A 12,166-nucleotide genomic window follows, 5' to 3' on the forward strand; every position below is an offset into this window, starting at 1 on the left:
TCAAAAATAATATAACAGCTAACTCATGAATCACATGGAAAAATCAAATTTCAATGTTATTTTTGTGTAAAATAGTGTGCAGGTAATTGTTATGCAGAAAATACCTCGAAGATGGTATCTGCCTATTTTTACTTAAATAGATACAAAAAGTGGAAAGAATATATGCCAGAGAAGTTTTTTTGAAGAATTTATTTGCTGGTTTCCATTTTCAGGCAAGATAACATCGATGATGTTCCTTCTGGAGCCTGAACACAAGGTAATCCTATCTCCTGGTGTAAGTATATCCTTGGACCTTGGTACAGCATTCATCCGGAGAGAGGAAGGTCCGGGGTTTGATCCCGGACGCGTCATACCAAAAGATGTGCAAAGATGGTTCTTGTGTTTACCCTTTCTGGCTCTCGGCATTAAGGAGCTAAAACAAGGACTGGTCAGCTCGGAGTCAGTATGCTGTGTCTGAGTTGGGTATTCGTGTTACACTGCGGCATGGTAAACAAGCGTTTGTGACTATGTCATTTATTTTATTTAGTCAGAGAAGTATCCAAATTCTGAACACTGCCCAAGTGAGAACTCATCTTCGATCAATGACTGATGATCGATTGGCTTGTAAAACCAATGATCGATCATGAAATTTCATACAATTCCCAACACTAATAACTAATAACATCTAACTTTTTTAACCTGACTAGCTTCTTGAGTGTCCTTACAAAAATCACTTCACACCTCATAGTTCTATGCTGTGAAATGTAATTTTGATCATAATTAATAATATGATAAGAGTGAGTTCACTGTTTTAGAAGATCCTGTGATGAAAGGATCAGCTTCCTTCATGTTTAATATATCATCCATAAATGGTTCACAAACTCATAACATCATTTAGGGCCAATGTTTTCATCATAGATGCCCTAATCATGTGTAACTTATAATAATTGGTTGGGACAACTTAATTCAGGGCCACAGCTTTCAGTATAGAAGCCCTGACCATGTGTTACTAACGACCAATGGGGACATCCTGCTGTCCCCAAGCCTCCACCAGCACATCTACAATGTCCACTACATCAAAAGGCCTTATATATTCCACAGTTTGTGTAATCTCCTCCTAATTGCTCAGATCTCCTCACAAAGACAGACAGAGCAGGACAGCGGCTCCATTAGTGGCCTCATAAATGTGGAGAAAGTCCTGACACCACCATGAAAGACTTGTCTGCCATTATTGGATTACATCAATTCACTGTCTTTCATTTTTTACTCGTTTACAAAAACAAATTTCTTTTATGTACATGTTTTGTGTGAAAAAGATCATGTTTGCTATTACGGAAGGGGAAAAAAAGATGTCCACTGAGATTACGATAATGCTTTCCTATCCCTCTGAACTCAACTGTCAAGATCGCTGATTAATGTAGAGGAAATGGTAGCCCTATCATACCCTGGTGAGGTAACTTTTATTCAACACACATGTACAATGAAGTCAAACTAAGCAACTCCCACAAAGAAACCCAGCCAGATTACACATGTTACGAGACTATGAGATGGCGAGGTCAGAGCTGATCGTGACTTCTGATTCCTTGCTTTGTAAATCTATGGATCCTGAGCAACACACTGTTTGATGTCTGTCTGTCTGCCATCATGCAAGACAAAATTATTACTGTCATCAACACTACTGATTCCTAGCATCAGATTCAAGAACACAATGTCTGACTTCTGTCTAGCATATTTCAAGACAAAACTATTATTGTCCTCAAGAGACTTACAATACCTTATACTTAACGAGATTTCCTTTAAGTTGCAAGTTTTTTTCTGTTGGTCACAGCTCGCCCTTGGACCCCTCAGAAGAAACAAACAAAATATGGCTCGTTTTCTAATGAATGAAAAGGAGCACATATTGTTTCAGACAGAATGAGGTTCAAATTAACTTGGTTTTACAATGTTCTGTTAGAGTGAGGTTCAAATTAACTTGGTTTTACAATGTTCTGTTAGAGTGAGGTTCAAATTAACTTGGTTTTACAATGTTTTGTTAGAGTGAGGTTCAAATTAACTTGGTCTTACAATGTTCTGTTAGAGTGAGGTTCAAATTAACTTGGTTTTACAATGTTCTGTTAGAGTGAGGTTCAAATTAACTTGGTTTTACAATGTTTTGTTAGAGTGAGGTTTAAATTAACTTGGTTTTACAATGTTCTGTTAGAGTGAGGTTCAAATTAACTTGGTTTTACAATGTTTTGTTAGAGTGTGGTTGAATTGAACTTGGTTTTACAATGTTCTGTTAGAGTGAGGTTGAAATTAACTAGGTTTTACAATGTTCGGTTAGACTGGGGTTGAATCTAACTGGGTTTTACAATGTTCTGTTAGAGTGAGGTTCAAATTAACTTGGTTTTACAATGTTCTGTTAGAGTGAGGTTGAATCTAACTTGGTTTTACAATGTTCTGTTAGAGTGAGGTTCAAATTAACTTGGTTTTACAATGTTCTGTCAGAGTGAGGTTGAATCTAACTTGGTTTTACAATGTTCTGTTAGAGTGAGGTTGAAATTAACTTGGTTTTACAATGTTCTGTTAGAGTGAGGTTTAAATTAACTTGGTTTTACAATCTTCTGTTATTTCAGATCTTCATTTCATGTGAGCTAAAACAGTTACCAGAAGAAGGTTCTGTATAACACCAAAGTTTCAGAAAAAAACCTTTTCCCCTCTCAAAAACAATCTGTTGTTAGTGGGTGATTTGCTCTGACTGATGAGCATACAGGAAACAGACTCTTGAGGAATATTTCCAGTAATCAGTTCTGAGACTGCACAGCCAGCATCCTGTCACTGTGTGGCTGCTTTATACCATTCCCAAGGTGGGCGCAGATTATATGACAAACTCGGCTGAAATCAAGCAGTTCTTTCTACTGCTATTTCCAGACGCTAGGAAGAGAACATAACGTGGCTCAGCCTGCATCAACGTTCATAGACAAATGAGCTGTGTAGGAGGGAGAGGTGACTGGAGGACACATGACACATGGGCTGTGTGGGAGGGAGGGTGACTGGAGGACACATGACACATGGGCTGTGTGGGAGGGAGGGTGACTGGAGGACACATGGGCTGTGTGGGAGGGAGGTGTGACTGGAGGACACATGGGCTGTGTGGGAGGGAGGGTGACTGGAGGACACATGGGCTGTGTGGGAGGGAGGGTGACTGGAGGACACATGGGCTGTGTGGGAGGGAGGGTGACTGGAGGACACATGGGCTGTGTGGGAGGGAGGTGTGACTGGAGGACACATGGGCTGTGTGGGAGGGAGGGTGACTGGAGGACACATGGGCTGTGTGGGAGGGAGGGTGACTGGAGGACACATGGGCTGTGTGGGAGGGAGGGTGACTGGAGGACACATGGACTGTGTCGGATGGAGGGTTGGCTGGAGGACACATGGACTGTGTGGGAGGGAGGGTGACTGGAAGACACATGGGCCGGGTGGGAGGGAGGGTGACTGGAGGACACATGGACTGTGTGGGAGGGAGGGGTGACTGGAGGACACATGGGCTGTGTGGGAGGGAGGGTGACTGGAGGACACATGGGCTGTGTGGGAGGGAGGGTGACTGGAGGACACATGGACTGTGTGGGAGGGAGGGTGACTGGAGGACACATGGACTGTGTGGGAGGGAGGGTGACTGGAGGACGCATGACACATGGACTGTGTGGGAGGGAGAGGTGACTGGAGGACACATGACACATGGGCTGTGTGGGAGGGAGGGTGACTGGAGGACACATGGACTGTGTGGGAGGGAGGGTGACTGGAGGACACATGGGCTGTGTGGGAGGGAGGGGTGACTGGAGGACACATGGGCTGTGTGGGAGGGAGGGTGACTGGAGGACACATGGGCTGTGTCGGATGGAGGGTTGGCTGGAGGACACATGGGCTGTGTGGGAGGGAGGGTGACTGGAGGACACATGACACATGGACTGTGTGGGAGGGAGGGTGACTGGAGGACACATGGGCTGTGTAGGAGGGAGGGTGACTGGAGGACACATGGGCTGTGTGGGAGGGAGGGTGACTGGAGGACACATGACACATGGGCTGTGTGGGAGGGAGGGTGACTGGAGGACACATGGGCTGTGTGGGAGGGAGGGTGACTGGAGGACACATGGACTGTGTCGGATGGAGGGTTGGCTGGAGGACACATGGACTGTGTGGGAGGGAGGGTGACTGGAGGACGCATGGACTGTGGGGGAGGGAGGGTGACTGGAGGACACATGGGCTGTGTGTGAGGGAGGGGTGACTGGAGGACACATGGGCTGTGTGTGAGGGAGGGGTGACTGGAGGACGCATGGACTGTGGGGGAGGGAGGGTGACTTGAGGACACATGGGCTGTGTCAGAGGGAGGGGTGACTGGAGGACACATGGGCTGTGTGGGAGGGAGGTGTGACTGGAGGACACATGGGCTGTGTGGGAGGGAGGGGTGACTGGAGGACACATGGGCTGTGTGGGAGGGAGGTGTGACTGGAGGACACATGGGCTGTGTGGGAGGGAGGGTGACCGGAGGACACATGGACTGTGTGTGAGGGAGGGTGACTGGAGGACACATGGGCTGTGTGGGAGGGAAGGTGACTGGAGGACACATGGGCTGTGTGGGAGGGAGGTGTGACTGGAGGACACATGGGCTGTGTGGGAGGGAGGGGTGACTGGAGGACACATGGACTGTGTAGGAGGGAGGGTGACTGGAGGACACATGACACATGGGCTGTGTGGGAGGGAGGGGTGACTGGAGGACACATGGGCTGTGTGGGAGGGAGGGGTGACTGGAGGACACATGGAGTGTGTAGGAGGGAGGGTGACTGGAGGACACATGACACATGGGCTGTGTGGGAGGGAGGGGTGACTGGAGGACACATGGGCTGTGTGGGAGGGAGGGTGACTGGAGGACACATGGAGTGTGTGGGAGGGAGGTGTGACTGGAGGACACATGACACATGGGCTGTGTAGGAGGGAGGGTGACTGGAGGACACATGGGCTGTGTGGGAGGGAGGTGTGACTGGAGGACACATGACACATGGGCTGTGTAGGAGGGAGGGTGACTGGAGGACACATGGGCTGTGTGGGAGGGAGGGTGACTGGAGGACACATGGAGTGTGTGGGAGGGAGGGTGACTGGAGGACACATGACACATGGGCTGTGTAGGAGGGAGGGTGACTGGAGGACACATGGGCTGTGTGGGAGGGAGGTGTGACTGGAGGACACATGGACTGTGTGGGAGGGAGGTGTGACTGGAGGACACATGGACTGTGTGGGAGGGAGGGTGACTGGAGGACACATGGGCTGTGTAGGAGTAAGAGGTGACTGGAGGACACATGGGCTGTGTGGGAGGGAGGTGTGACTGGAGGACACATGGGCTGTGTGGGAGGGAGGTGTGACTGGAGGACACATGGACTGTGTGGGAGGGAGGGGTGACTGGAGGACACATGGGCTGTGTGGGAGGGAGGGGTGACTGGAGGACACATGGGCTGTGTGGGAGGGAGGCCTAGGGTGACTGGAGGACACATGGGCCGGGTGGGAGGGAGGGGTGACTGGAGGACACATGGACTGTGTGGGAGGGAGGGTGACTGGAGGACACATGGGCCGGGTGGGAGGGAGGGTGACTGGAGGACACATGGACTGTGTGTGAGGGAGGGTGACTGGAGGACACATAGGCTGTGTAGGAGTAAGAGGTGACTGGAGGACACATGGGCTGTGTGGGAGGGAGGGTGACTGGAGGACACATGGGCTGTGTGGGAGGGAGGGGTGACTGGAGGACACATGGACTGTGTGGGAGGGAGGGTGACTGGAGGACACATGGACTGTGTGGGAGGGAGGGTGACTGGAGGACACATGGACTGTGTGGGAGGGAGGCCTAGGGTGACTGGAGGACACATGGAGTGTGTAGGAGGGAGGGTGACTGGAGGACACATGGGCTGTGTGGGAGGGAGGTGTGACTGGAGGACACATGACACATGGGCTGTGTGGGAGGGAGGTGTGACTGGAGGACACATGGGCCGGGTGGGAGGGAGGGTGACTGGAGGACACATGGGCTGTGTGGGAGGGAGGGTGACTGGAGGACACATGGGCTGTGTGGGAGGGAGGGGTGACTGGAGGACACATGGGCTGTGTGGGAGGGAGGGTGACTGGAGGACACATGGACTGTGTGGTAGGGAGGGTGACTGGAGGACACATGGGCTGTGTAGGAGTAAGAGGTGACTGGAGGACACATGGGCTGTGTAGGAGTAAGAGGTGACTGGAGGACACATGGGCTGTGTAGGAGTAAGAGGTGACTGGAGGACACATGGGCTGTGTGGGAGGGAGGGGTGACTGGCAGACACATGGACTTTTGTCATAGGGAGGGGTGACTGGCGGACACATGGACTGTGTAGGAGGGAGAGGTGACTGGAGGACACATGGACTTTTGTCGGAGGGAGGGGTGACTGGGGGACACATGGGGTGTGGGGGAGGGAGGGTGACTGGAGGACACATGGACTGTGTCGGAGGGAGGGGTGATTTGAGGACACATGACACCTAGACTGAGTAGGGGGAGGGACGACTGGAGGACACATGACATAGTCTGTGTAGGAGGTGGAGGTAACTGGAAGACACATGACATGGGCTGTGCATGAAGGAGAGGTGTTTGGAGAAATGTGTTGAAAACAATCAAGAGAAATGATTATAGCACTACTATTTCCTATGGCTTTTCATGACTAACATCTTGTTTTGTCAGGTATAGGTTTAACACTGGCTGTGTATATTTTCTCATGGGTGTAGACTTTATATGGCTTCCTGACACATCTTCATGGCATTTCTTACACAAAACTCTCACAAATAACAGCTGAAGCTAAAGGACAGGCCTTTAATAACAGGGAGTGGGCATGGCTCCATTGAAAGCGTAGTGATACTCAAAATGAGTGACAGGCCATGCCTGAGTGTTTGTATATTTGTGTCATGAAATGATGTTTTTTGGCAAAGCTGAAGGTTCCAATTAAAATCCCAGAAATCAATATTGCTACAGTCCAATGCCTCTCCATGTATTCCGTGACCCTCAGAGAACGGTGTACTGTTTCAGGCTCCACACCCAAAACCCATATTTGGCTATGATAATGCTGGTCTGGGGCACTTTAATGTTGACACTGGTGTCAATAGACAGCAAAACAATAGTAGGGAGTTTTCTATAAAGGTCACACTTGTAGAAGAGTGAGTGAGTGAGTTGGGTTTAACGCCGCTTTTAACAATATTCCAGTTATATTGCGGCGTGTCAGCCTAATGTGGGAGGAAAGCCCGAAGTGATGCAGGTCTCAGACGTTCACCACTTCGGTGAAACCCAGAGCACGGGTATGGTGCTGACAACCTAGAAACAGAACACTTGTAGAAGAAAGATGAAAAAATATGTGCTGCCTTGCTGAAGATGGCCTTACTCACAATCTGATACCTATCATAAAACTTGCATGAGCTCTTATCTGTGGTGTGTAAGCCATCTTTTTCAGACAGGATACCTGGCACACTGACAATTTACAGGTGGCAGTGTCAAATATGTCTCAATGGATGAACATATTTACGTTTTCACCACAAATTTTCACTACTAATTAGTATTTGATGTAACGTTTATTATAGCAAACATTTAAGGTATGAATCGATATTTTTTACTTAGAATGCGACTGTGATCTATACTTGTACTGAGAAGTAAAAAATCACTATCCACCAATGCATCGATGTATCGCCCCACCACTACTCATCATATGGTGAGTGAGTGGGTCTAATCCCTAAACAGTCAGCAATTGTACAGATATGCCATGAAAGACATGCCCAGTGTGATCAGCTCTGAATATAGCAAACCATAGCTAAATAGCAACAACATTATCAAAACTGTAGGACAAATGCAGCAAGTTTCACTTAACTTAAAACCACTCCGAATACCAATCACACTTTTCTTCAGGTCATCAAAGACATTCCTGTTGGACAAGTACCTGTGATGTCATCTAATATCTCATGTTTTTGTTTCGTTTGTTTGGTTTTTAACGCTACACTCAGCAACAGTCCAGCGATATAACGGCGGTCTGTAAATAAATCGAGTCTAGACCAGACATTCAGTGATTGACATCATGAGCATCGATCCAGGCAATTGGGATACGATGACACGCACCAACCAAGTCAGCAAGTCTGACCACCCGATCCCATTAGTCGCCTCTTATGACAAGCATAGTCGCCTGGGATGCCGAAGACCAATGTAACTCCACTGTGGATGCCATATCAGAATGGCTATGATATGGCAATAATAGTTGCAGAAAAAGCGTTGAGGGACGTCAGAATATAGGTCCCCAGTATCTCCTGCCTTTCATTAGAGCCGACTAAAATGGGGATCAGATCTATACTTCCAAGTGCATACTTCCATACCAGGGAAGTTCAATAGGGCTATACTTCCAAGTGCATACTTCCATACCAGAGTAGTTAAATTTGTACATGATGTGTTTATTGTAAATATCTTGTGGGATTATTGAAAGGGTTGAATTTCCGTTTTCAGTTATAGTTTTCATTTGAGGGGTTTCTTCTCCTCACCAGGATCTGTGACTTGGCAGACTGGGTGTCATCATACTTTGATGGCGTGGATCGTTGCTCATGCCTCCAGTCATTGGTCTACCATCCAGACATGATTATTTAGAGGCTGCCATGATATGACTTGCATTCTGCTTATTGCAGTCTCAAACATCACTCCCTCTATCTGGCAATCCCATGCAAATGTGGTCGGTTTTAAAGAGTCTGTATTAAAACACTAAAATACCTGTGTTGTGTTGACTGGTCCTCAGGTGCATGATCATGACATTATGTTTTACAGACTGCAAACATCCTTACCTTGAGAAATCAATGAAGGCTACATGTCCATGATACAGTGCCGGCTTCTTCTCTGTCCAGCTGGTGATGTTAGTGATGAACCTCATCTGGAAACAACATCATGTTGGATAGGTCAAACAAACCACAAAACATTTCTGTAACGTAATTAAACCCTTTACACAAAAACACTTTAACCGAGATGATCTGAAATTTCTTTTCTTTTCCTGGAAGTCAATTTAAATATCTCTTCTTTGATGTCGTGTTTGGACATGCCATCAGTTGTAACCTAGTTGGTTCGATTCAAAGGAACCTGTGTATCACCAACTGATCATACACATCAACATAACAATTTACTCTTCATCACACACATTTCTTGGACATTTCGCACACTGTGGATTAATTGATTTTACAAATTCCCATACAGTCATCCATCAAAAAGAGAGTCAGTGATTTGAGGAAGTCCTTCTTGTTCTAGACAAACTAAACATTCAATCCTTCCTGTTAGATGACAGGGACGGTAGGGTAGCCTGGTGGTTAAAGCGTTCGCTCGTCACACCGAAGACCCTGGTTCGATTCCAGACATGGGTACAATGTGTGAAGCCCATTTCTGGTGTGCTGGAATATTGCTAAAAGCGGCGTAAAACCATACTCACTCACTGTTAGATGACAGTGTCAGCCAAAAGGGAATGCTTAACTCGACATATCTTTCTAACACTTTTATAATAAATTGTCATAGTTGTCTTTATTGTGTTGCATATCCAATTCATAAGAATTTAACTTATTGCTATGTGGCTGCAATATTGCTGATGCGACATAAAGGGTTCACTCACTCATTCACCTATTTCCTTCATGGCTTATCATTATATTTGGTCGTGAATAAACATCAGGCAATTATATTTGCTCCATTGAAACAGCCTTTCAAACAATGGCATCACAAACACCTGGAGTGGATGACATCTGCTTACACAACAACCCTAGCAATATTGGCGAGTGACTAGGTGTACCTCTATCAAGATAGGACATATTTCACCTCTTGAGAACATACAAGAGATGTAACCTCAAACAAGTGCAAGCTGGGGTACATGAACAGGGACTTGTGATAAACACTGTCAAAGAAAAAAGCTTGTGAGTGAAAGAGTTGCAAGCACGAAGAACATGAAGAACATCTTTCCAGTGTCATCTGACAAGAAATGTATCATCACAAGTAAACAAAGTAGCAAAACTCAAGCACAGATATCTATAGTTTGTGTATCATTCTCAATTTTCAAAAAATGTTGTAAACTTGACAATTTGCTGGATGCCTTATGGGGGCGGATCCACGATTTTCCAATAAGGGTGTTCACGGTGTTCATTTAATGAAAAAACAGTAAGTCTGTCGGACCTTGATAAATCTTATCTAAGAGTCCGTCTTTGATATGGGAGTCCAGAATTTTATATCATGTGCAAGTTGCCTGGAGCTGTTTGAGACATGTATTATATTGTTATATATAACTTGAAATAATATGGTTCAAAGGAGAGAAAAACATGGCAAAAGGAAAATGCCTTTTTTCACTTTGGTTAAAAAAGGGTGAAATCTGAGACATATTGTACTTGATAATCAATAGAGAAACTTTACTGCAGAAATATTACTTCCGCTTGTAAGAAACCTGAACTATTCACTCGTTTTATAAAATTGGTATTACACAGGAGCTTGTTTAGTATTCTATGTATATATAAATATATCACATACCTCATTATAATGAAATGGTTATGAGTGTTTAACATCAATCGTAATAAATTAATAATTTTGATACACCACAAGAAATGCCTATTCAATAAAAACAACAATATGTTGTACTCTTACACTGAGGTTACATATTGGCATTATTCCTACCAGTGTTCCAGTAATACAGGGGGGCACGGGTGGCCCAGTCGTCTAAGGCGCCGTAATTCGCTGTGCAGAGTTGCGTCCCTTGGGCACGCCAGAAACCTATGATTGTGAGTTCGAATCCCTGTTCATGTTTCTAGGTTTGTCAGCACCATACCCGTGCTCGTGGGTTTCACCGAACTGGTAAATGTGTGAGACCTGCATCACTTTGGGATTTCCTCCCACATTAAGCCGACATGCCGTGATATAACTGGAATACTGTTAAGAGCCGCATTAAACCCAAATCACTAACTCCAGTAATACAAATGTATCCCAATGAGTATCAGTTTCTGGTTCATTTCTACATTCAACAATATTATCTATTCTCCAACCCCATAATTTCCCCTATGCCTTATATTATTATCTCTGTTTTTTCAAGTTCAAGATTTCATAAAGAGCAGTTTAACAGCATTCCAACAGGTTTACAATCCAAAGATAGGTGAAATTTTGACCTGACCATCTGTTTTTATAAAATTTTGACCTTACCACCTGTTTTTGTAACACAGTCTGTTCCAAAACGACAATCCTTCTTCCCACTTAAATGTTTTTTTAAGAGAATGACGGTTTTGTGGTTACTCGAGAGAGGGGTTACAAAAATACCTCAGAACAGTCCCACTTGTTCTGAATCTAGTTTAGGTATAACATTATTTGGAGAAAAAACTCTCCTGGCTCCATTATCAACATAAAGGGTGGATGTGATGTGTTGTCATAACATGATACTCACTCCGGCAAAATGTCTCCCTTTCTAAAAGTCACTGTAATAATGTCAAAGTGCTCCATGGAATATTGCCGTAAGATAATAAAGAGAGAAGCACTGAACCTTTACAAGCCACAAGGGGGATATAACAATCTGGGAACAATTCTAGATGGTATGGTATACACTACTGACAAAAAAAAGAGGAAACGCATGAAATTAAGGTGATGCTTGACAGTGGATTGGAAGGACGAGGATATAATTTGGGGAGGGGTGGTTTATGTTAGCACATGCTTGACGTCTTGCATGCTTGATAGAGCCTGTTTTTCACTGTTGATGTTCCTTTTCCCCTCATGGAATGAAACTCTGTCATGTTACCCGAGGCAGATTTGAATCCTTTGCAATTAATGTAATGAGATGATACCGTTTTTATGCTTGCCATCCCCCGGTCTCATTTTAACACCCCAAGATTGACGATACTGGTTCCACAGGCAAGAAATGACACTTTTGGACATGCCATGTATTTGGAGAACTTGTGATATTTTTATTGCTCATATAATTTGCCATTTCGTATTTTTATCAAGGCATTTTCACATGTTCGCAAAGCTCAAATGTGCATATACATATACATCATGATGTTTTTGCATGTTGCAAGATTTGTTTGTGATAGGAGATCACATCAAGATGCTATGCACCTGTTTCACAGCGGCCAATCTCAGTTATGTTCATAGTACAAATCCATAGTTCCCTTATTT

The 12,166-nt window shown here is 45.4% G+C and overlaps 1 protein-coding gene across 1 annotated transcript in view; it reads right to left on the reverse strand.

Annotated features, from left to right (window-relative positions):
* LOC124122685 (heparan sulfate 2-O-sulfotransferase 1-like) overlaps positions 1-12,166 on the reverse strand; it is a 228,632-nt gene that overhangs the window by 58,102 nt on the left and 158,364 nt on the right. The window contains exon 4 of the mRNA XM_048389359.1: positions 8,833-8,918. Coding sequence (XP_048245316.1) covers positions 8,833-8,918 — 86 coding nt within the window. The remainder of the gene's footprint in view (positions 1-8,832; positions 8,919-12,166) is intronic.

The sequence above is a fragment of the Haliotis rufescens genome, unplaced genomic scaffold, assembly GCF_023055435.1.
Source record: "Haliotis rufescens isolate VD_foot unplaced genomic scaffold, xgHalRufe1.0.p SCAF_8, whole genome shotgun sequence".
NCBI lineage: Eukaryota > Metazoa > Mollusca > Gastropoda > Lepetellida > Haliotidae > Haliotis > Haliotis rufescens.